We start from the raw sequence: 25,744 nt of genomic DNA on the forward strand, positions 1-25,744 counted from the left end.
TCATTTTCCAAACTGCCCCACAGTTCTTTTAATTAAGAGCAATTTAATTTAGAAATTGGGTTCTTCCATGAATTCCGTTGTTTTTATGGCTATATATTTTATGAAGGGAATTTCACTTGAGAATCAGTCAAAGTTTTATGTTCATGACTTGTCCTCCTCGCAACACATTCAGAACTTTTGTTACCAGGTTAGGAAGGTCTTGAGTTGAAATTTGACATGTATAGTAGTTGCGCAACTTCCTGACACCTTTTGTAATTGCATAGCTGGCTCATGCTAAAAAGACGCAGTGAAATAACTTATGTGTGACACAGATTACTTTATCTGTTCTGCAAGAAATTTGATACCTGACTCTCCCTCAAATCCCTGGACACACCTTTTTTTAGATTATGGTGACGTTACTGTTATGTAACAGCGAGGATATTATGTTTATGTTGAACTTGAAACATTAAAAAACATTGCTGGTTTATTTTTTAAATTATAGCTACGGTAATAAATATTTTTGTATTTTGTGAGTGAAGAATAACCTGCACTGACAGCTTATCAACACTAGTGGTCCTCATTCTCCACACGTCGCCTGAATTTATGTTGCCTTCAGGATAATCGGTAATATAAACTTCCGAGAAGGCTGGGGGCTCTCCTAAACGCCGGAGGGTACCTGAAGGCAGCACCAGCCCTGGACAGTCCAGTCGGTTGACATGTTCCTTACGGATAAACAAATGCATGGTTCCAAGGATCTTTTGGAGATAAATGTGTCACTTGTGCACATAGTTTGAATGTCGACGAATTTATCCAAAGCCAAGTAACGTATCCGCTATGAGGTGAGTTTGCTTGAACTTGCGGTCAGACAATTCTGACAATTGGCTAATCAACGCATTAAAGTTAGCTCGGAATTCTTACTTCCATAGTCGTAAGAGCGTTATCGTTCTCTTTATTTCATTTGTAAAATCCAATAGTTTATCTTGATATAGTTTTGCTACTCGTGTAAGCTAATTAAATAGCAGACGACAAATGGCGATGTAATACGAAGCGTCTCCGTCTGTCTGGATGTTGCAAACCATTCTGACGTTTACAGTCGCACTGTTGTTCATTACATTTTTTTTTTTAAATATCTTATTACTTTGCATCATCACCTGTTGCATTTATGGATTAACATTAGTTCGACGCTTGTGTTAGTTAAATAAACCCACTTTTGTCTTCATCGGCTAGTAAACTAGTTGGGCATGGCTTTCAGCTGCAGAAAAAAAATCATCCTGAGAAATTCCTTTTAAATTAATTGGTAATATTTTCAATCATTTCATTTGTGGTAACTGGAACATCAGACATTTATAAAGGAAAAATAGTTGCTACAGCTCACGAATTTGATATCATTGTCATGTGTAAATTGTCATATTGTCTTCTTACCCGTCATAAATTCTTTTATCAATAGCACTTATTGTCATACCTTTTTTCTGTACTCTACATTCTTCTCTGTCTCATCATTCCAGTGTCCTGCTGTGACAACTGCATGCTGCATGTCTCATATAAAGTGTCCATCACCCACCTCTTTAAAGATTTGCCTGTGAATGCTGTGCAGTGACATAATGAGAAAAGGCGGCGATAACCCTCTGCTATTATCATCCAAGAAACCTTACCACGGCCAGACAAACTATGGACCACATCTAGAAACTGCACATTCTGTCTTGGAAGTGGAGGATGAAGAGATAAGGCACCTAGAGGAGGTGACTTCCAGACGTGTATGGCGAAAAAACACACACTCCAGCACATCGCAGTGTCTCTTTCAAGAGAGTGGGCCATACAGTAAGATTGAGGCCAAGAGCTCTGCACGAAAAACGCGATTGAATCTGGAGCAGCTGCTGCTGATGCTGTCTGGGAAGATAAATAGTGAGCAGGGAGTCTATAAATTGCATAGGCAGGAATTGGAGCTGGAAAAAGCCGTCATCCTCTGCCACCTGCTAGAAACCCACCAAGATTTTATCCACAAAAGACACATTGCAAGACAATTAACCCAAGATGGCGGGAGCTTCCGTATAGATCACTCCAGGACCTCCAAAATTGACCCTTGTTTATCTAAGAAGAACAGCAAACTGGACCACCCGGTACAGCGTGCAGCAAGCAGTGACTTGTGTTTAGATGACACCACCAGTGGAGCAGTGGACACCTGTTGGAGCAGTGCTCTAAAAATTCAGCACCCTCCAAACACTTCTTGTGCACATTGCAACGACCAGGCCCCCTACCACACAGAGTCAACTGGCGCAAATGGGTCCCCTCCCTCCAAATGCATGGACGGAAACATGGAGGTAAGTGTCTTCATATTTTCACATTGCACCATGAGCTATTTGATTGATGATATGAGTCTGTCTTAAAATAAAATAATCAAATAATTTAACATTCCAAAGAAGTGGCTCGAATTGCCTAATGAGGGCGCTCGTACAATTTTAGAGTTGTGCTTTGACTTTGAGGTCCTGTGGTCATGTGGTCAGAGTTTTCCCAAACTGGACTTTTGCTCTCGGTCACGTCTGGCCAGTCATAACAACATAACTGGGAGGAGCAATGTTGCAAAGTGTCTATTTTTATGTGCCAGCTAGCTATACGGATTGTGCATGATAAAGCGCTTTTGCTAAAAACAAATCTTGCCCAAAGGTCTCTAAAAGGGTCTTAGAATTGCTAACACACAGGGGAAAAAATAAAAAAAAAAATATATATATATATATTATAACATTGACATTGATGACATTTGATTTATTTGGCTGCTGTACATATTTTCATAATTATTTTAATATATTGCAATAGACAAACACATATTGCTCATTCATATTGTGAGAAAAAATATCATCATAATAATTTTAATTTTCACCAGAGTGGTCTTATAAAAAAACTTCTTTCTAATCACAAAGATTCAGCACATTGGCAGGCTACTAATTAATTTAGCTCGTGTGAAACGGCAGCTACACATTAGAATTAGTTCCACTTGCTGAAGTGCGTGTCGCATGCAGCCTCCCTCCTCTGCGTTGCAGTCCGTGTTGCCTCTTGAACAATCAATAGGGAGCCAACATCATTCCAGCGTCATCTCCATGGAAACGCACTATAGTGGCTCTTATGATTGGGCACTGGCTGAACGCTTGCCTTTTTGTGATAGGGTGAGGAGGACGTCTTCCCTCCCTTCCTCACCACCCACTCCTCTCAATGACAACCCCCCCCCCCGTTTCATATGCTCATTTTTCCAATCGTCCTTTTTCTTCACCTTTATGGCGCTGGAAACAACACGAGTTGTGTGGTCTGGCAGCAGGAGGCAACCCTGATGCGCACGGATTTTTAACGGACTAGCTCAACTACCACGGACAGCTCAGCCTTCCGCGTTAGGGACCTGTTAGTTCGGGTCCGCTCGTATTTTCTTGTTTGCTGTTTTATTCTGGACCTATATGCAACGTTTAAACATGACATGTAAGATTGCTGGTCTTGTTTTTTGGGAGGCTATTAGGCCAAAGATGCTAAGGTAGAGAATTTGAGCACAGCGTTACTCCAAGAATATTTTGGAGTCCGTAATCAACTTGCCATTGGAAACAGATGCCAAATAATGTTTGTTTTTTTGGTTGCACTGCCCCCATTTCTGAAGACGTCATTACTCGGAGAAGGACAACACCTTTTGCCTTTAAATGACGTGATACGGGAATTGTAAGCATCGTCTGTTCTTTTTGACGGAGAGCGATGTATGATCTGTGGGCTCGGCCTGAGCCGCCCGAGCAGACGTTTGTAAATATGCAGTGCCGCCAGGAGAGCCAAACTCTCGAGCAAACGCAACAAGAGTTGAGGAAATCGGAAGAGCAGAGAGATTCGGGTCAAGGAGACAAGAGCGTGCCCGCCTCCGTTTGTGTCCCTTCAAAGTCGTTATTAGGAAAGAGGCACCACTCGCTCTATGAAAACCTAAATGGTTTTGGAGCTGAAGGAGATCACAAGGTATGTACTTTTGGTGTTGTCTTGCCGTCCAATTTTAGTGGATAGCAAAAAATGTTAGCTTTTGGTTTAGCTGTTTATCAAAATGTTTGTTCCAGACTTCAGATTTTTATGAAATGTAACTGTTGTCCTGAACTCGGGGAATGGAGCATTACAAATGAGTCCTGGCCTACATTTGCTAGAAGAAGAGCATTTCAAAGAAACCAAATTGGCCTGCAATTGATAAAGCAGAGTGTCACATGGCGCCAGAGTCATTTCAAGATGGATATTTTCTCCAGCCTCGTATGATCTGGATACAAGTGGCGGCAGTGTTCCTACAGGACAATCGTGTCGTGACATCATTAACAACCTTGTGTAACGATTGAGTGCAACAATATTCTTTGAGTTGGCTACCAAGCTCATGTTGAGACCCGTGTTTCAAGAGTTTATTTACATAAACTAGCTTGTTCCCACAATCCAGTGTTTACTGGATAGGTCAAAGGTAGGGACAAATAAATGCCAGCACTGCACATCTCAATTTGACCTACTTTGTACCTTTGAGAGCAGAAAGTGGATCATTCTAGTTTTGTATAGAAGCTCATTATCACACTTCACCCTTTTTTTTGCTCGAACTGTCTAACACAAATCTAAAAGCACGTGTTGTTTCAAATATTTAGTGAACACGTTTTCTGAAGCATTTTTATTTATTTCCCAAATGGTTTTACGCCTACATGGTTCGTGCATATTTACATGTTATGGTATTATGAATAATTGATGGATGAAGGTGCGGCTATTCTCTAGAGTATTTAAATGTCTCAACCAGCAGCCCCCAAGTCACCCCACTGTCTAGCTGTCTGCTTACAAAGCCTATCCATGGTCTCAACGGAACAGAGGTCATGCACTGCTTTCATTGTCCAATGCAAATGCAGTCGTGGTGTCAACGTCACAGTGTAGTTATTTACAAGTGTATGTACTACTACCGCTCATCCCTTTTTAGATTGGTCTACTTATTTTAAAGCACTGCTTAAAAAAAAAAAGCATTTTATATTTACTGAAGAAGGTGTACGTAGCACAGCGGAGCTTTCTATTTCTATTTGTCTGGCAACGTAATTGCTGGAGCAGGCCACCATTTTTCATCTGTGCTACTGGGTGGTGTGGAATTCTTCCTCTTTTTTATTTATTTTAAACACTTCTCTAAAAGGAGTAATCTGACGCCAATTTATTTATTTATCTATTTATGTTTTTATTTTTTTACTTATTTATTATGTCTCACAAGCTAACGCCTTAATAATAATAATAATAATCCCAGGATGCCTCAGGGGAATTTTTAATGTTTTTAATTAAGGTACCCTGCAGATGTGCTAATGGTTAGTAATGACTTTCTGCCAATAGCTTGGTGTAAAATGGGCTCCCCTGCCTGCAGAGATATCCACACTACATATCATAGATAGATAAAGACACTAAAACCAGATAACATATTTTATTTCTTTATTTATTATTTAGTAGGTGCTTGCAGGGGCTGGAGGTTGCTAACCTCTTGGGGGGATAAAAGCAATCTGTTATGTTGGTTCTTTGTTCTCTTCCTGCTTTAAGCAGACCCCCCATCATTCGACAGCACCCCAGGCAGGGCTAGGAAATGCAGGAGATGACTCCTCAATTGAGCCCCTGCACTAGAGCCACAGCTGATGCAAAGCTGACTCGAGATTTTTTTTGTCAGAAGTAAATGTCCCTCTTAGGCCTCATCAGTAAAATCATTAAGCTGCCAACGCTAGCACAGCAAAGTCAGGGCACTGACAAATGTGCAAATTGTATTCTTTGCTGAGTCACTCCACACACATTCTAATGAACCTTGGAAATTAACTTTTTATGGCCATTGCTTTTCTGTCTCAGTCACGACTACTGATATTCTCTGTAAAATGTTAACCCCATTATTGTGTTAAGTGACTCTATTCTTCTAAACCATGGCAAAATATCACACACTCTAAAACCACCACATTTTTTTTTTTTTAAATCCCTTTCCTACATTATACCTGATCTTATTGCTCGGTGATTCAGCGCTCTCCGCCGTTGCAGCGTGGGTGCAAAGCTCTTCTTGCTGTGATGCTGACAGAGTGTGATCAGCCTATTGAGTCCATCTAATGAAAAGCCTGTCCAGTGATGATGCGTCAACTCCCCTTACTTAGCAAGTGCCATAGATGGATGGAGGGAAAAAAGGATTCACACCTCATAAAAAAAAAAAAAAAAAATTCATATTTATTTCACAATATTTGTTCCAGAATGGTGCAGACTACCGCTTTCTGGTACGTCAGAACTTTGAACTATTGCGAGCGTTGGACGAACTTAAGAAGACATGCAGCATACTGAGGGAGGAAAATTGCCTGTTGGTAAGTTTTAAAGCCATGACTGAAGATGACATAGCACATTGTATTAACACTTATTATGGGATGTAGGCGTTGTGTGATGTCATTTGTTCTGCCCATGTGTTTAGCGGAAGAGCAGTGCTCCAGAAACGGAGGAGAAGGTCCGACGCTTGAGGAGGAAGAACACGGAACTGGCAGTGCTTGCCAAAAGACTAGAGGAGAGGGCGCGCAAATTGCAGGAGGCGAACCTCAAAATGGTACGCTGCACAAATTTAACACCGTCATGAACAGCCGCTTTGTCCTCACTCTCAGCCAAAACGTCAAAATGGACTCCGAATCGAGCTTGCGACCTCCTGTCGATATTCTGGAACTTAGAAGACAATCACAATACCTTAATACTTGATCCTCGTAGGTGAGCGCTCCATCGCTGATAAGGCCCGGATCAGTGGAACACTACAAGAGAGCATTTGCACGACAGCGAGCACGTGACCTGGCCCAGCACGCCGACGCACTCTTGTGCAAGGAGAAGGAGATTGCCGCGCTGCAGCAGAACTTCAGGGAACTGGAAGCTCAACTTGGCACTGCTAACGTACTATGTCTCTTTTTATTTGCAATTTATTACCAACCATTCTTTCAACTCTGATTGTTATAATTAATCATTTTTGTAATATTGTCTGCTATTTATTTATATATTTTTTTGCATCTTGCAAAGTTGGGCCTTGTTCTAACTCACCAGCCAGCACAGCTTCTGCTTTATGTAGACTCAAGTACGCCCTCTGCTGGACATCAATTGTACTGCTATCAAAACTCCCATTAGGAAAAAAAAGCACACAGTTTCTTCCAAAAGTATTGGAACATTTATATTTCGTCCTTTACTTTTGCTGTGGACTGAAAACATTTGGGTTTGATATTAAAACATATTATTATGCATATTATGTATATTTATTTGTTTATTTTAGCCATGCATGTGTCTGTGCAGGGTTCTCCCGTCCCATCAGTCAGAGTGGAATTTGAGAAACTGCTCAGGGAGTCTCAGAGAGAAGTTCTCCGGCTTCAAAGGCAACTGGCCGTCACCTCAACCACCCAGCACCAAAACCAAAATCCCGATCCTGGTGGTCCGGAGAAGTGTGAGACACCTGCGCAGATGGTGGATGAGGAAGGGAAGGTAAAATAAAATTTAAAAAAATCACTCCTTACAGTCCATACACTGCGCAACTCTGCAAAATTGTGTTCCCAAGCTACTGCCATTGATTTGATTCTGTGGGATATGACATCATTCAAAAAATATTATGTCCGTCCTCCTGATGTGCTGTCCCAAAAGCATATTTCCAACCTCCAAATGAAAGCGAGGAAAGCGTATAACATTCAGGCCTGAATGTTTACGCTGGCATGCATGCTGTTTTGCCGCGTTATATAATGGCTTGTCGTTTGAGCCGATACTAATCTGCCACAAGCCATAATGAGATGATTCCCTTTCTCCAACTTGGACTTGATCAAAGATGCAAAACTCACACACGCTCTTGATCCTCACTACATTTCAGTCTATTCTACTCCTCAAACCCGTAGAATTGACGATATGTTGTCCACTGATTTTAGGACTCCGTTACATAATGTGGGCTTGCTGTGATTTACTACAGCAAAGTTACTCAATGACACTACTTAACTATCTTTTTGTGACTTGTGGGGGGGAAAAAAACTTCTGTGACTGAATAGAATATATTTTTTTCTATGTTAAGGTTTAGCATAGCATTGGGTCCTACATATGATATTCTTTTGACAGCGCAGGCGTGTGTGTGATGTCCAGTCCCTCCCCGGGAAGCTCAAATGAGAATGCCGATTGTGGTAATCTCTCCTTTTGTGGGCCGCATGCACACACGCACTGGCAGTGACACACGAACACCCAGAACGGGGCCATGTTGTGTGAACTCTAATCCCCTCTAACAACAGAATGGTACAGTCCAGTAATCCGCTCTCTGTTGCTGTGGCAGCGGTGAGAGGGGTTTTGGGTGCTAGGTAAGACTCCGGCCGCACCAAAGAGCCCTGCTCTGGATAACTAGCAGGCCCAGCGACAGGCTTGATGTTGCCTCCCATCACGCCAAAGGGGTAGGTCATCACATCGCTTTCTATTTCCATGTCACTTCTTCTCGGCTTACCTCCTTTTTGCTACTCGGAGGTGACGTTTAAGTCATGCAAAAGTTCAAATTGCCATGACACATATCCGTGTTGCTATTGCTTAATGGGTGTGATTAAAGGCTGTCTCTCATGTTGGTCTCGTAACATGAATTCCTGCAGAGCTGCTTGATTCAGGATTGACAACATTTTCGTGCATGTAAATGACACTTCAAATGCACAAGAGCAGTCAACGATCCAGTTTGATATCAATCTTTGAGACGTCAGTGATCGGGCATGTATATGCTCTGTATTAAAAAGAAAATCAACGGGCAGGCCAATCCATTAAGGTGCTTTTAAAAGAAGTGATCCAGTTACCCGTTTCAGTAGTCTGCAGGGATTACACCAATGTGCTTATGGCACTCGGGGACTGCTGAATGGTGGATGCACCAGGGCCCAGGTTGTTCTTGATCCTTTCCTTTGCATGGACCTCCTCCCCAGGGCGGACTGGAGTGAAGTAGAGACAGCCACTGCTGTGCGTCCAGAGGTTTGCTTATGAGCCTTTGGTTGTGTGGATGGACCAAAGCCCTTAGTAACGTTAATGTGTAGCATCATCATGATGTAAGGGCGAGAACGTGACAAGCCTCCAAAACGTGACAAGCCTCCAAACATTTCAGGCCCTTACAAATGGATCCACTTGAATGGATGAAGCCATTTTATACATCGTGCATTCTTTGCACATCAGGGTTAAATTCTTCTCGCGTGCAAGGACTGGCCGGAGAAAAATAAATACTGGAATCAGCAGTCTCAAAGGATTTTCATTCATTAATTTTGTTGAATTGTAAATTTTTGCTGGACGTCTCTCAATGGCAACCTGCAGAATTGATCTCGTAAAAGCAAGAGACGAGTACTGTTAAATCCATTCCTCTGCAGTGTTCTAAAAGCCCGAGGAGGAGCAGCAAAGTAGTAGCGATGTTGTGTGATCTGCTTTTTCCTACAAAATCAAACAACCGAAAGAAAGGCATTGGAAAGTGGTGATTCTGCAATTTTTTTTGCCTGGGGTTGTATTTAATCTGTTAGGTATTACGTAACCTTCTGCCTGCGTAGCCTTTTTGACAAACGGTGTCATTATTAGAGATGACATGGATGCTGATGGTATTTTGACAGTCTGCACTTTTAAACAATTTGATCTTTTGCCTCACATGATGTGGCGTTGTAAATTTCTGCATTCTTAATGGGGCTCACCACGGGGTTACAACAAAATCCATCATATTTAGATATTATTGAAATAAGCATCTCATACATAGACATCAAGTTTTCCAAATGATTCAATCAACTATTAAATCTGATAATCAGTCACCCAAGATATGGGGGGGGAAGGTAATTGATCATTTTGGTTAAATATGGTATGCTTCATACTTCTATTCTGACCCGATTTACTTGTGTCTTGTATAGTGGATTTATTTTGGAACCCTTTCCACTTTTTTCTCATAAAATCTGAGTAAATTAAATCTGCTGTTTGATTGTAAATGAAAGAAAATATTGATTCTTGAAGTGGGTCGGGACCATATATCCTGAGAACCACCCATGTCAAAAGGCTGATCCTGTATTAGGTCATGGCCTTGGCATCCCATCTTCAGCGCTTGACCATTAATAGCTTTAAACTCAAATCAGTGATTCTCATCTCCTGACACCCTGAGAAGACAATTGTATAGTTTTATGGAAAGACCTGTCAGCAATTGCTGTCATTAAATGCTATCCCTCCTAATTCCAATGTAAACGCAGTCATGTTTCATGCTTGAGGGAATCCCTGTGGATTATTCATTGATTCCAGCCAGACAGCGGCTAAGGAGGCAAAGCTGATAATCTGTCACTCACAAATTGTGGGGTGTCATGTGTAGTGGAACTACACTTGGACACTTACTTCCTTGCTTTCAATTCATCATTCAAATACGTACGATGGATTTTTCTAATACTATCAAAACCCTATTGAGGAAATTGATGAATGTGACCAATGGATGCTTCTCGTGTCAGGTTGTAGGAGAGACCCCGCCGCGTGTGCCGTTAGATGAATCTCCATCTAGGTGTGAGAAGACTCCCGGAGAGGAGGAGGAGGAGTCGGGGCTGCCAGTGACGCCCCCCCACCCGGGCCTCAGCCCGACTCCCTCCCAGGAGGAGAAAAATTCCCAGAAGCATCTTCACTATCTGGTCAGTAACTCGGATATCATAGACGTGTTTGTCAAATAAATGATTGAAGTCCCATGGCCTTAAAATAAGCTGATTTCTGCAATGCTGGCACTACATCTAAGCTGCATTTAGAATAATTAAATCATGCTAAGCTATCATGTGAGAATTGTAAAAGCAAATTGTAAATGAATTCTCATCCATGTTATTTGAATTGTGTTTTGTTTGTTGTCATTTTAGGAGAGCGAGCTGACAAAGAAGAGAAAAGAATGTGAAAATCTTGAGCATGAAGCAAAGAAGCGGCAGAAGAAATGCCTGGATTTGGTAAGTCATCTTTTTTTTTTTTTTTCTTCTGACTTACTGAGCTTCCAATCTGCATAATGCATTGAACCTAAAGTGAGATTGTTTGATTTGAGCCCTGCTTGGTGTTTCTGTGGCAGGAGAGCCAGCTTGAGGATGAGCAGGGCAAAAATGAGAAGCTAGAGGAGGAGGCACATCTCCTCAGGAGGAAGGCGCAGCTGCTCGACCAGGTTGGTGTCCGTCAAGCTACGGTTGTGGTATGACGCAATCCAGGTTAAGCAACAAATGATGGAATTCTGTTTTACAGACTCGAGTTGAGAATGACGATTTGAAGGAAGAACTCTCCAAAGTGAGCGCTCAACACAATTCAGTTCTCGAGGAGAACCAGAGACTCTGTGCCAAACTGGAGAACCTAGAGCAGGTCCTAAAGGTGTTCACCGGGCCTTACATCTTTTTTTAATGATTAAATTTGAATTGCTTTTTCACTGCTCACCACGAGTATATTTTGTCTTTCTGAGCAGCATATGCGAGAGGTCGCTGAGCGAAGGCAGCAGTTGGAATTGGAACATGAGCAGGCTCTGGCTATCCTTAAGTTCAAGCAGGATGAAATCAAACGCTTACAGCGAGTAAGAACCGCAGCACACGATTAACATTTCTGAAAAAGAGCTTTTGCCCACCAGGAGGCAACCTTTGGGCACTTGTAGTTGCCTTGAAGCACTCTTGATGGTGTTTCTATTCATAAAGCGCTGTGATTTTATTCTCTTTATTTGATTTTTTTTTTTTTTCAGGCTCAGTTATTTGCCAAGAGGGAGCATGAAGGAGTGGTCCAGATGTTGGAGGTGAGCTTGTAGTCTACATCTCTGGCAGCCACTTTGACCTTTAACCCAGTTGCTGTTTCCGACGTGTATTTCATTAAAGCACGAATGGACTATTGAGCGTTTTATTTCACCAGGCAAAGAAAAAAAAAATATTGAAATGAAATTTACATCCTGCACTCTACACCATCCAAAACAACCACAAAGTAACCATAGCAACAGCTATCTGCTGCTTCGCCAATAACACGATGGTTGTCATCGGCCATTTTATTTTGCCGACATGATATTTCGCCCTATCAGACTTTGTTTTGAAATGAAATTGTGTATTTGATTTTAGGAGTTGGTTGAGCTGGTGTTGCGGAGGGAGCTGGTAGAGTATAGCTGTCCCTCTTCCTGTTGCTTGGCTTCTTTGTTCAACATACAGTCACCTTAACTCAAAAGCGTCACAATAGAAAGTCTCGCTTCTGAAATTGGCCGTTATAAAACGCAATGAATGCTAATAGACAATCTGCATCCTGACGAGATGTTGTTTCAGAAGCATGGATTTGAATTTCTTTATTCATTTTTTCTCCCCCCCTTTTCTTATATCTGTGCTACCCAGAGTACACTGGACTGCATGCAGGTACTGTTGACCTTTAACCTGCTTAATCCCATGAACCGCATATTAATCTTCCCTTACACAAAACCCCATCCAGCCCCTCTATAACCTTTATTCGTCTCCTTTCATTCCGACCCAATATTTTTGGCTTTGAATTGTGACAGTTCCCTTGTATTTTGAAATGAATGTGATTGTTGTTGATTGACAGCTCTTTAAATTGTTAATACATTGCATCTTTATCTTGCTGCATCTCAGTAAGAAATCATGTTTGTGTAGGTGTTGCAGACAGGAAGTGTTGAGACTGTTTTATGTAAAGCAAACAGGAAACCGGCACCGCAAGCACAACCTTCATGCACGTGTGTGTGTGAGTGTGTGTGTGTGGCAAATGAATAGTAATAGGGATGAAGAATGTGTATGGAACCTTTTCTGCTTGCTATTACTCATTTGTAATCAAAATTTCACCCACGTTGCAAGTACAGGGAAAATCGAATTAAACATGAATATTTTAAGCAGATTTGATTTGTTTCATGAGATTCAATTAAATGAAAAATGCATCACATGCAATATGGTCAACAATATGCTTTTGTGTAGTCAAAGGTGCGAGATCTGGAGGAGAAGTGTCGCAGCCAGAGTGAACAGTTTGGCTTGTTGTCCCGAGAGTTGGAGAAGTTTCGACTGCAGGCCTCAAAGTCGGACCTGGCCGGCGCCGCCCTTCTCAACCACCCGGGCCTCTCTGTTCTGACAAATGGAGTGGGCCTTTCTACAGATCGAGGTAAAACACAAAAAGCCACCCAAGTTTTTTTTTATTTAAATGACTGTACCTAATTGAAATAGTGACTTTAGATTTTCTGCCACTTATTAAACAGACGTGTTCTTTCCATCCAAATACTGTACTTGAAAATACTAACTTGATTAGTTTGCAGCATGATTTATTTTTTTTCTGCTTGTGGTCACAAACAAGCCCGTGCACATGCACTTGGCTTCCTCCTCTTCACTTGTGAGTCATCTGCTGTTCCAGTCAGCCAAGCAGAAAACTGCCGCCGTCATGTGAGGGAGAGAAAAAATAAAACCAAACAAAATAAAATAATGAATACTATATTTTAGCTTTCTACATCTCCGCTAGTATAAATACTAGGAATACATAGGTCTCCTTTCTGCATGTGAAAGTGCTTCTGGCCTATCCGGCTGGCATTTACCAAGTTGTGGGCAAATCTAACATCTCGCCCATATATCCGACATCTTGTTCGTGTGTTTTAGACTGCACAGATGGCTCATGGGATATGGAGTCTCTGAGCGAAATAGCCTTCTGGAGTCTCGAGGGAGGTGACACTCTCTCCTGCCCCGAGGGTAACGGTACGCCTTAGGCCTTTTCACAAAAAGCATGGCATGTTCTCGTCAGTAGCGCAACTTGCATGAGACTGAGGTGAAAAGTGTCTGTGGAAAGAGTTAAGCCCCTTAGTGATGCTGGAGTGACACATGCTACCACAAGGTAGTGTGACCTCTGACTACAGACAGATGGAGGCAGGATTTCTCTGCGTTGTTTAATCAGTCAGGTTCAACCTTGAGCTTTCTGCATGTTGACTTCTGACCTCACCCACCGAGCCACAATGAGAGCGATCCTGGATTGAGTATTAGCCCTCTCTCGCCTCTTTTCAGATGTGGCTGCGGCACTTCGCAGCATGGGGAGCACCCCGCACGCCGCCGGGCTGTCCAGAGCGGAACGCTCGCCGCTCACCAAGCATCGAGAGCTTCCCACCATCAGTGTCAGCAAGTCGGCCAACTCCTCCAGCAAGTCTGAGACTGCAAACCTCACCCCAAAGTCTGAGGGCCACCTTAGTCCGCACAAATCAAGCCCAACACACGAGGTATGAGAAGATGGATGATTTACTTACGCCATCTTTGGCATTCGCAGATTAGGATATGAAACTCTTGATTACCTGTAAATGCAGTTGGGGGGGAAAAAAAATCCAATATTAGGGTTATATAATCACATTAAATCTCATGCGGGGACATTAGCTGAATATACTACATAAGCTTTTCCATTCATTAAGTTAGGTACAGGCTCTTGTGTTGCCGCCCGTGTGTTGTGTGACCGACAGGTTTGGTCAGAGGTCTTATTATTCAGTCTGCAGGCCTCCCCTTCAATTCAATCGTGTTTGTTCAAATAATCCAGCCGCCACCGGATTATGTGGGTCAAATGGTCGTAGTTGTAAAATGCTTTACAGGGAAGCTATAAATATACTTTTGAGATGAATGGATTTGACGTACTCGAACAGCTTGTCACTTTTTTTAGTGTTAAGGATAAAGCACATTTTGATATCTTGCTTTACTTTGAGCGTTAATGACGTGCTATTTTTAGGAATGAGCTCGGCTGGCTTTAGCGGTTGAGTTTCACGCCACGTTTGTGATGTTCTCAGGTTGACACAGCCAGTGAGGTGGAGGAGCTGGACGTGGACTTGGCCCCTGCACCTTACGCTGCCAGCAGAGGGGCATCAAAGCTGCAGGTTTTTATTGCACGATACAGGTGTGTACATTTTTGATCGACACAAAAGAACGATGATCTTATCTTGAGCTAACGTTCTGGTGAATGCACGTCAAACAGCTATAATCCTTACGATGGGCCCAATGACAACCCTGAAATGGAGCTACCACTCACTGCAGGAGAATACATCTATGTGTACGGAGGCATGGATGATGACGGCTTCTATGAAGGTAGGTTGACACTACGTATATTTTTCTATCCAATTTCATATTTATTGTTTTTTTTCCTCCCCCAGGCGAGTTGGTAGACGGAAGGAGAGGGCTGGTCCCCTCCAATTTCGTGGAACCCGTGTCAGATGACGACGTCATGGGTACGGATCCGCCAGAGACTATTGAGCTAAGCCACAACAGCAGTTTGCACAGTGCCAGCCACCAGCATCACCTCCACGCAAGTGTCCGCGCCTCCGATAGAAGCGAGCTCTCTTCTGTCTGCGGCCCCGCCTCCGCCTCTTCCAATTCGGCCTTGGCTGTCTCAGCCCCCCTCACCAATGGCCTGGACTTGGATTTGGAGGAAGTGGGAGCGGACACTGTGCCTTACCCACGTAAGCTCACCCTCATCAAGCAGCTCGCCAAGAGCATCATCATCAGCTGGGACCCGCCGTCGGTGCCGGCCGGGTGGGGCAACGTGTGGAGTTACAACGTCTACGTGGACCAGGAGCTCCGGCTCAACGTGCCCTTCGGCGCCCAGACCAAGGCGGTGCTGGAGAGACTGGACATCAACCTCAAGGCTTACCGCGTGTCCGTGCAAAGCCTGACGGAAAAGGGACTTTCGGACCAGCTGCGCTGCAGCATGCTCATCGGCAGGGACGTTTGCGTGGCCCCGACGCAGCTGCGCGTGGACCGGGTCACGGCTACGTCCGCCAACCTGTCGTGGCTTCCCAGCAACAGCAACTACGTGCACATTGTGTTCTTGAATGAGCAGGAGTGCGAGCTGGTCAAGGCTGGCTGCTATTCGCTGTGCCTCAATAACCTCTTACCCAGCCTGCAGTACAGCGTCAAAGTGGAGGCGCGGCCGCACCGCACGCCTTGGGAGTTACCCGTGGAGCGACGTCAACGCACAAGTGCCACCATCAACTTCAGCACGCTAATGGCAGGTCAGGATCTGATAGTTGCTCATCTGATTACGTTTATCTGTGAGTTTTGAATAGTTTTTCCGTTCAAGTGAAATGGACTACCCTACAAAACTACAGAGTTGGACCAGTCAAGCTGAAGAACATTTGGCTTTGACAGTTTTCCATTTGTAGATGTTTTAGCAAAATAGTGATTAGATTTTAGGTATTTAGAATAGTGACTAGTGTAATGTCGTTTGATTAAGTTCATTAAATGACGGCCTCAACTTTGCTTAAGTTTCATGCCCACAGTCTGGGAACGCAGGTACATATTGTTTTTGAATGTCTCTTGGAGGATTGTAGTTGTGATTGCCATTCCACCACCGAGACTGGCTGTGATTTTCTGCAGGCCCCCCTGACGCTCCATTAGATGTACAGTTGGAGCCCGGTCCTTCACCAGGTATCGCTCTCATCAGCTGGCTGCCAGTCACCATTGATTGTGCTGGGACCTCCAATGGAGTCCGTGTCACTGGATACACCATATATGCAGATAAGAAGAAGGTATGACCCCCCCGTTTGTGAAATGTCCATCAACTGGAAATCAGTCCTTATTTTGATCGGATTGTTTTCCAAACAAAGGTGCTGGAGGTGTCTTCTCCAACAGCCGGCAGCGCTCTGCTGGGACCCTCCCAGATCCAGTCCCTACAGGCAGCTCAGGAGCTCACTGTTCGCACCATGTCAGCACACGGGGAATCTTGTGACTCTTTCCCAGTCAACGTGCCGTCCAAAATGGCCGCCATTATGGCCGGTTCGCTCGCGAGCGCCCCGGTGGCGCCGCCCCACGCCTGCGAGCCCGTCGTAACAACAAACCTGCCCCCGTTATTGTCTTTGGGAAAGTCCGCTGCCAATGCCTCCCCAGTCTGCCCGTCACCTCCGAACAGAGACATTTCTAGCCTCACAGCAGAGGCCGCTGCCAACTCTCCCCAAGTCCCACACTCACCAGCCTCATATGTAAAGGCCTGGGCCGACCCCACGTCCGCTCCCGAGGCCACGTCACCCGTTACGTCGCTCGTCACCCCAGTGGTAATCAACCAGATTCTCGTCTTCCAGTTAAATCCGTTCGATTGACTGTTCTGTTCTTTCAGCAGATGAACGTGACGTGCCCCAGTTGGTCGGCTCCCCAAGCGGCTCCTGTAATGGCGGTCGCACAAACCCCAGAGGCGCCACCGCCGGCGCCACCTACGACGGATCAACGCAGAGATGCCGATAGCCCCGGAACGATACGTCCCTTCCCATCCATTACAGATTTCATCGAAGATCCCTGTGCCAAACTGGAAGCGCCGGAGCGCGTCCCCACACCGCCCAAAGCCCCAATCGCAGACCTCCTTAACCCTTCGGACACTTTAATCCTTCGACCCCCGAGTACTTCACCGCTGGACTCTGAGGTTGAAGAGGAACAAGAAAACAAACGCTTAGTGTCAATTGAGGAGTTTTTGAGACAAGACAAGGACCCAGCGTACACAAAGGCACAACAGGTTAGCTCTCGCTATTGATTATCATTTCCAAGTGCTTTGAATCCAATCAACTGTTTCCAAGAAGCCTTGACGGGAATGTTTGTCATTGCAGAGCTTTGGCACAGAGCCCCCCAATGACTACCTGGCTGACAACAGCCGCTCAGACCTGTCTGACATCCTAGAAGAGGAAGAAGAAGTTTACTCCGACCACCTAATGGAAGCGCCCAACAGGGGATACACAATCACAGCTGGCAGAGTACGTATCCACGCACGCGTCAATTTCTTTGCCCGAGTCATGTATATATTGAAAATCGCATTTTTTGATTGTCATTCCGGTTTCATCTCTTTTTATTTTGCATGACTCTTTTTGCCTGCTGTTTTTCACCATCTTTCTCGCTGGGTAACGGATACGATCGTAGGTAACCAAATCGGAGCCTTCAGACAGTGATGAAGATGTTCTTGAGAGGATCCTTAAGTTACCCCCTCAGCCGTACCGTGACAAGCAGCTGTTTAGTATTCCCGAGGTGACGGAGGAAGAAGACGGTCATCGCATACAGATTCAGCAGAGGCCCGGCCACCTTCAACCCAGAGGCTTCCTTCATCAGTGTCACCACCCTCCGCAGCAGCACCACTTCAACGTGGATCCCGGATCCCTCACTAAAGAGCCTTTAACGAAGCAAGTCAAGCCCAAGATGCAGCACAGAGTTCACTATCCGGATGCGGCCGACGCTGTCGGTTATCCCGAAGAAAAAGAAATGCGTGGATGTGAAGGTCCGGCCACCAGGCGAGGTCCCGTCCGCTGTCCTGCCCCCAACAAAGACAGAGTACTACTTCGAGGGTTAGGGGACCGCCTTAGGAGGGAGGCCATGCTCAGGAGTCAGAAGGCTGCAACGGCGGCAGCGGCAGCATCTAACCCGGGCCATGACCCTACCCCGCCGCCAAGAACCTACCCAGTAAGCAAAACAGTACGCACAGTCAAATCACCAATTGGGCGTCGGATGGAGATTGACGTGGACTACGGGACGGATGACAGTGAGGAAGCAGATGCCACAGGGGAAGTGGTGCTAGAACAGATGAGCTCAGAGTGGTGGATCGAAAGCGCTCCAATGGAGCACAGAGGACCTTCCTACCGCCAAGGAAGAAAGACCTTGGTAAAAAGTTGACTTCCCCTTTCAGCTTTGCCCCAGCCCCATTTTTACCCCTTTTTAGCACTTGGCCCTTCCCTGTACTATAGCTCCATAAACACGAGTCCCTCGTCAATCATCAATCCCTATTTGCTTTTACTTGATCCGTCAAAGTTGCTTTTATGTAGGTCACCGTCGTTTGCTAAAGGCACGTTTTTTTGACATTGTAGCTCATCTTCATTGACTTTGTAACAAGAGGCTTTGCATCTCCATGTGTGTGATCTGGTTCTTGGTGGTGTGCAACAAAAAAATGTACTGCGGAGTGTTGCGTAAAATTCCTCTTCAATGAACTCATGAGCAAAAAAAAAAAAAAAAAATAGTATCAGTGTGTAAGTTGGAAGCCACAATCAGGGTGTGAAATTTAACACCGGAAAAGTTGTTAATAATGTTGCCTTATTGGAGAAAATATTATTTCAATTAAGTGAGAAAGAGAATTTGCTTTTTCCTGTGCTTTTTCCCCCCTTTGTTGTGCTTCCCCTGTAAATTACTGCTGTCCATCCTTCCCTTGTATTCGAGATGCTTTCCTTATTCCTATTTTCTGTTTGGTGCGTAGGAGCCCAGTCAACTAACAAGATTGGAGGGGGGTCCATCATGGGGGCCAGACTCCAAATCAGTGGCTTTGCAAAGCCAGCAGCTGAAAGGTCAGAGACTCTCTTGTTTTGGGGTTTTTTTCCCCCTGCAGGGTGAATGTTGAAGTGATGCCGGCCCACCTGTGCTTCCCTCCCTCCCTCCCTCCCACCCACACGCCGCTAGTCAGATTAGCAGCATGTGTGGCTAGGGAGGAGTGCCAGCAGTGATGGAGAAGTGGGAGCAGCCCACTAAGCTGAGAACAAGCTTACCGTAACCTAAAGTGGCTTGTCATGACAGGGGGAAGTGACAATCTTAAAATAGTCACATTGATTAGCTGACAAAACCAGCAATGTTCCTCTTGCTTTCACCTTTTATTTTTATTCATTTTTTTTATTCAATGAGACTCACTTTTTTGCTAGATCAGATTATTCAACACGCATTCAAGTCAATGCCAATTTTACCGTGCGGCCTGTCAGACTCTAGCATTCATCGGTAAGGATGTGAAACCGCAAGTTCTCTGTCCATGCTTCTCGCCAGCCACAGATGGCCTCCATAATGAGATAGAGAGCAGCTTCTCTTCGGAGCAGCTTAAGTCTCACTACAGCTCTTCAAATTTCTCTCACTTTGTCAAATTGGATCCACACGGTCACGGCAGCATTATGTATGCCTCACCACTGCGATGGCGGCCCCTAAATGTTTTCCTTTTTTTTTTTTTTAATTCAGTCACTAATGTAACAGAGCATACGAATTATGAAAGTCCTTGTTTCGTGGGGGGGGAAAAAAAAAAAGTAGCATGCAATAAATTGCACTTGCGTGCGTGTTGCAAGTTGTTTGATCTAGATGAGATTGTGTCAAGCAGCACAGTTTCCCTTTCTTGCTGGCTTGGCTGTTGCAGATCATGAACGAGTGTGTGTTTGTCAAACAGCTCACACAGCTTAGGATCAGTGCTTTAGCTTAATTACCTCTTTTAAGGACACGCCTGAGCTAAGCGAGGGGCGAGCTCCAACAACTCTGCCCTTGCAAGCATTTGTACAATATGTTAAGAACTTGAATAAATGATTTATTTTTTGAATGATTTATTCTTCACGCAGGTTCTTTTGACTCAGCCAAGAAAAAAGGAGATCCCAGCCAATTGCGCATCTTTGTGGCCCTCTTCCCTTATGAGCCCGCCACCATGTCACCTAACCCGGACGCCGCTGAGGAGGAACTGCCCTTTCGAGAAGGACAGATTATAACAGTATGCACAATATCAACAACAGAAGAAATATTTCACCCTATTAGCATTTCTGCTATTTGAATCCAGTGAAGATGAACAAATTAGCGATGCCAGCAGCTCCTGAATTAAGAGTTGTTTTTCTACTCAGGTTTACGGCGATAAAGATTCCGACGGGTTCTACCGAGGGGAATCCGCTGGTCGTTCGGGCTACGTGCCTTGCAACATGGTGTCTGAGATCCAGGTGGAGGATGAAGAAACCCGGCAGCAGCTTCTGCAGCAGGGCTTCTTATCAACCCCAGCGCCTGTAGAGAAGATAGGTATGGAATTTGTTTTAAATATGGATTGATGACCTGAAATTGAATTGCTCTTGGGCGTCCGTACTAAAATATTTCACGTGCATAGTCTCACCCTTGTTCATGATTTAATGTAACGGGAAAATGGCTACCTACTAATGCAAAAACTTAAACCCGCTTTGCAAAGTTAGTGGGCCTTATGCAGCAGATTTTCAGATCAATTTTGAAAGTAAGTTTTCAGTAGTAGACAGCTTGGCCAAAGATCAAATCACATTGAAAGTGCTCAAGTGTGAAAAAGTGGGTGCTGATATAATCAACATGTGACCGCTCGCGCCATACTCAGTTTTTCCATTTTCAATGGAGAGATTTTCTACTCTTGTGATTTCACTGAGGATATGAGCATAACGTACAGTGTAAAGAAAGTCACATGATCGCAGCTAAATGCTAATCATAATGACACTTACTTGAACAATCAAGTTCCTGCATGAGGCCCACTTTTTTTTTTTTTTTTTGAAAAGTCTGTTCTTCAATATAAATGCTATAAGGGTACTTATTGTTTTTTTTAAATCGACTGTGTTGCTGTCATGGAAATCATAACCATCAGATGCAATGGCTGTTTTTGTTGCCTTGCAAATTCAAGCTGACACTTTGCTTGCGTTTCCTGCTTTGTCGCCAGCGCCGAGCACCGAGTCATCGTTAACGCTCCAAAACCTTTTTCACTTCCACTGGCACTCGACTTTCACGATGTCTGCTGCTTGCTGCTTTGTTACTGGCTTTTCGTTGGCTCTTTGTTTGCACCCCCTGTCCTTTTTGCTCTGATTTTTTTTATTTTTATTTTGGTGTCACCTATTTTGGTTTTCTATTCTAAAATCCCATGAAGGCACTCGCACACATGCACAGCTCCCACGTCGCCCTGTTCCACCGGCCAAACCGAGACGATCCAAGAAAGGTGTGTCCCATTCCCGCTGCCCTCCTTTTTTGGCTCTTCTCTGCTTTGCGTCTTTTTTTGTCTCTTTCGCCTCATCAATTACATTTCACACAGTGACCAGAGGGGATTCAGAATAGCTCCGTTACTTTCATATTCTGCCACTAAAGCTGTTTTGTACCGTACAGTGCAAACTCTAAAGTTGTATATTTTGTTGGCTAACCAATTAGCGCTTTGACCAAATACGATTGAAAATTCTAAAATCTAAAAAACATAAAGGATCGTTTCTTGCTTCTTGTAGTCGGCACATTTACCAGGCTCCTAATCCCTTCTGATCATTATCTGTGAGTTAGTGCCGACTGTAAATTCCAAATCACTTTTTTAGCCTACAAAGTGTCATTTCCAGTATGTTTCTACAAACAAATGTTTCCATTTTATCCCTCGTCTCGTCTCTTCCAGTGGAGTCTGCAACACTCTGGGAGGAGAGTGTAGACTCCTCCAGTCAAGGTTTGTCATTTGCCCTTTGACCCTTCAACTCCTCTGCATGATGACATCTGTGGACGGACGGACGTTCTGTCAACAACTTGCATGTCCAGTGTTCATCTTGTATTTTTATGTCACTTTCCATTGTTGGTTATGTCAAAGTTAGCATCTTCATCCATCAGAACAAAAATTATTTTATTTTTTTTTCTATTTCCTAAAACATAATAGAGTGTAAGTGGTTGTCTGCGTTGGCCATTTTGTTGACGATCCATTTTTTTCCACCCACCCAATGCAATGAATTATGACAATATGTTTTTCATTAATTCTTCATTAACACCTTGACGTTAGCGATTGCAAGCATCCTAACTCTTCTTCCCTCAGGGCGCATCATTTTTTTTAACTCATCTTTTTCTTCACGTTCACTTGCAGTGGTGCTTCGCTCTGCATTCTGGTTGTCACCCTAAACATGGACGAACCTGTCTTATAATATATTTTCCTTCATGTGTAGATGCAAGGAGCCAGGCAGCTGCTGCACCTGCAGCAAACTCCACACCAGGATCTCGGCGGATGGTGGCCATCTTTGATTATGATCCGCGGGAGAGCTCACCCAACACCGATATCGAGGTCAGACCCGCTGAGAAGTAATCGTTGTTGCTTGCGTGCGTTTGTCTGACTTTCACAATTTGAATTAGGCCGAGTTGACCTTCAGCGCTGGAGACATCATCCATGTGATTGGGGATATGGATGAAGATGGCTTCTTCTATGTAAATATTGTATTAAAAAAATGAGGGTGGCTTCTGATTCTGGAAACAAAAGTGCATTTTTTGTACTTTTCTGTTTGTGTTAGGGTGACTTGAATGGACAACGAGGCTTGGTGCCGTCCAATTTCCTGCAAGCTTTAACAGAAGATCCTCCAGCCGAGCATGTTTCCGCTCAGCCTGCACCAGAACACAAGAAAGAATCACAGGTAGCAAAGTACTTGCAGTTTGTGGCCTGACTTTGTTTTTTTAACTCATTTCCTCCTCATCTTTTGTCTTTTTTTTTCAAACTGTCAATTGCTGTCTTACACTATTCTGTTTCTATTTCTCAAACTTGGTTGCTTTTTTTTTTCTTTTCCCCCCTCCGCTCCGCCATTTCCTGCATGACCTTTTTGCAGAAGCAGAAACGAACAGTGCACTTTGAGACTTGATTGTAAGTGTTGTCTGAAGGGGAGTCAGTGTCTTCTCCATTTACTCCCTGTTTGTTCATGTTCTTCCACTGTAGATCCACATTGCTCCCTGGATTCAATCCAAATGTGCTTTTAGTTACGTGCTCCCTCCTTCTGTACTATGACTGTGCTCTCGTACCTCAATTAGTGCAACAGAACTTTATCACCAAACGCTTTTCTTCAATGTTTTTTTTTTTTGCCTCCCCCTGAAGGGAAGCTCCTCTATAGATCAACAAGATCCCAGGCCCTCAACAAACCACGATACTTTGATCCCACAAGAAGAACCTCCATGCCCCCAGCCAACAGAAGACTCAGAACCACTGGCCGCAAGCAACACATTAGAACCGGACCCCGCCTCTCCTCCAGCTCCTCACCCAGCGCTGGCCCACTGCTCTGCAGCGGGCAAAAAGAAGAAAGGCTTCTTCTCCAAAGGCAAGAAACTGTTCAAAAGGTTTGGATCCAGCAAGAAAGAATGAAAGGCAGGACCTGATACTTGATACCATTTTTTATTTTCTGAAGCACTTTCTTTCTCTTCACAATTCAGTCAGTGGCAATCACAGCTGGTAACGTTCAGTCATTTATTCAATTTAATCAATAAGTACATTTGCCTTAGAAAACTGCTAGACAAACTTGGAATGAAATGTGCAATCTTGCTACTCCAGCAATAGCTAATTATCAAAGCAGCAGCTCCTTCTGTAGTTGTCGCAATAGAAACTGAAAGGTGCGGTGTCGCTCCACGACAGAAGGCCTCATGGAGCTTTAACTAAACGAAAGCTAACTTGTAGAAGCAGCAGTCTTCCTCATCTGTCGGATGATTATTCACACATTCATTTTATCCCTAATGTGTTTCTGATGTTTCTCATAATGATTATGTTCTGTATTGTAGACTCGCTGGAGTGTGCGTGCAGTCGTTGAGTGGCACTAAAGACGAGGATGTGTGTGTGTTTGCGCTGTGTGTGTAAGCGTGCGTGCGCGCTATCCAAAGCGAATGCCTTTTTCCGATATTAGCACCGGAGCTCTCGAATTTGTCGCCACCGGCCTAATCGATGCATCCAAGCTAGCTTTGTAAAAAGAGCTTTTGAATTGAACAACTGCAATAATAACGTTTATTTCGATGCCCTCCTGATATTTTTTTCACGTTTGTGGATAGTGTGCAGAAAGAGTGACATCTCCATGTGGAAAATGCCAAAATCTTGAGGTGCTTTTCCTGTTTGAAAACGCTGCAAAGAACTTCTTCTAGCTTGCAGCCATTTTTAACCTGGAACTGTTACAAGCTAACTACTTAAGTAATTAGTCATTGTTAGTCAGAGAGAGCGGAGTCAATGGGGGTGGGGAATTTGAAAACGAGCCAGCACGTAGGTAAGGCTGAGTCCGCAATTAACCATCTCCACCCCTTTTTTTTTCTTTTTTAGAGGCCAGAAGTTGTCGGAGTGTACAAAAACTCTTTGTGTTGTTGGATTGTATTTACGGCCTTGAATGCACAAGTATTACGTAACTCTACCTGCTGTTTAGTAAGTAGACTGCAAAAGTAGTAAACAGTATTTAGCCTTACGAGATGATATTGTTTAGTCTTCATATGTTGTTGTTTACAGCATATTTATTGATTGCATGAATACCAATATTATGCCCATATTATGCCTTATTTATTCATTTCATATTTATATTTTCTGTCTGACAATTTGAGGTGGAGATTGTCCAAATGCAGTGAAAAGATCGTTGTATATATAAGGAACAGTGTTTGGATCCGTTTTCCTGTATTTATATTGTAAAAACCTTTTTATATGGCATAAAAATGTTTTTATTACCGATTCGCAAGCTCATCTGTAAATATTTTTTGCATGTCCATGCGGCGTCCATGCGGTAAAGGCTTAGTATGCAAAAGAATTGAAAGGTGGGTCTTTTGATACAAAAGAAAGTGTCTATTTTCACATTAAACAAAAAGTGCATTGAGCATGTGAATTTCTCTCTGTTTTGTGCAAGAATGGAAGCAAAGTAGGTCATCACTTCTTTATTTCATAATTAAGACATTTCACTTTACATACAATGTTGTTGTTTTTTCTAGAAATGGAAGAAAGAGTTTGCAGGCTTTGCTCCGAGCCACACGGCACCCATGTGAATTAGCACAAACCACACTCTGGGTAACGTGGAGCCTCGCGAGACATACTAAGCCGCTTCCTCTTTTTTTTTTTGACTTCCGGAGAGAGGCCTCACTGTCCCCGAAGCCAACAGTACACTCATCCATAAAGTAGGAAACACTACACTGTGGCGAGGAGTTTAGTAGTGCTTTCTACTTTATGGATGACTGCACTGTATATCTGTTGGTGGTCTTCCAGCATCTGTGGTCTTCTCTTCTGCACCTGCACAGGAACACACTGCAACCCCCCCCTCCCCATCCCACCACCGACACTTCGATCACGACACATGCAGTTAACATTCCCCCGTCGAGCCATGCTCTTGAAAAGTCAA

The 25,744-nt window shown here is 43.9% G+C and overlaps 1 protein-coding gene across 19 annotated transcripts; it reads left to right on the top strand.

The window, feature by feature from the left end:
• Nucleotides 1-642: 642 nt before the first annotated feature.
• On the top strand, nucleotides 643-25,229 carry LOC125982479 (RIMS-binding protein 2). Of its 19 annotated transcripts, XM_049743055.2 has the most exons (35): nucleotides 643-818; nucleotides 1,485-2,297; nucleotides 6,207-6,314; nucleotides 6,419-6,547; nucleotides 6,703-6,879; nucleotides 7,270-7,455; nucleotides 10,434-10,607; nucleotides 10,824-10,907; nucleotides 11,024-11,113; nucleotides 11,191-11,313; nucleotides 11,405-11,509; nucleotides 11,672-11,722; nucleotides 12,036-12,068; nucleotides 12,888-13,068; nucleotides 13,554-13,649; nucleotides 13,953-14,161; nucleotides 14,714-14,820; nucleotides 14,899-15,008; nucleotides 15,074-15,931; nucleotides 16,185-16,211; nucleotides 16,296-16,447; nucleotides 16,526-16,969; nucleotides 17,032-17,421; nucleotides 17,513-17,656; nucleotides 17,820-18,551; nucleotides 19,138-19,225; nucleotides 20,246-20,391; nucleotides 20,519-20,687; nucleotides 21,544-21,612; nucleotides 22,048-22,095; nucleotides 22,580-22,695; nucleotides 22,764-22,835; nucleotides 22,919-23,038; nucleotides 23,228-23,262; nucleotides 23,491-23,637. In XM_049743055.2, exons 2-34 carry the CDS (start codon nucleotides 1,563-1,565, stop codon nucleotides 23,258-23,260), a joined length of 6,306 nt encoding a protein of 2,101 aa, XP_049599012.1. In that variant the 5' UTR covers nucleotides 643-818; nucleotides 1,485-1,562; the 3' UTR covers nucleotides 23,261-23,262; nucleotides 23,491-23,637. The 19 variants fall into 19 exon arrangements, with proteins under 19 accessions (XP_049599012.1, XP_049598998.1, XP_049598999.1 ...); XM_049743041.2 differs by lacking the exon at nucleotides 23,228-23,262 and having other exon boundaries at nucleotides 644-818; nucleotides 23,491-25,229; XM_049743042.2 differs by lacking the exon at nucleotides 23,228-23,262 and having other exon boundaries at nucleotides 644-818; nucleotides 17,035-17,421; nucleotides 23,491-25,229.
• The last annotated feature ends 515 nt before the right edge of the window (nucleotides 25,230-25,744 follow it).

Source organism: Syngnathus scovelli, chromosome 15 (assembly GCF_024217435.2).
Source record: "Syngnathus scovelli strain Florida chromosome 15, RoL_Ssco_1.2, whole genome shotgun sequence".
Classification (NCBI taxonomy): domain Eukaryota; kingdom Metazoa; phylum Chordata; class Actinopteri; order Syngnathiformes; family Syngnathidae; genus Syngnathus; species Syngnathus scovelli.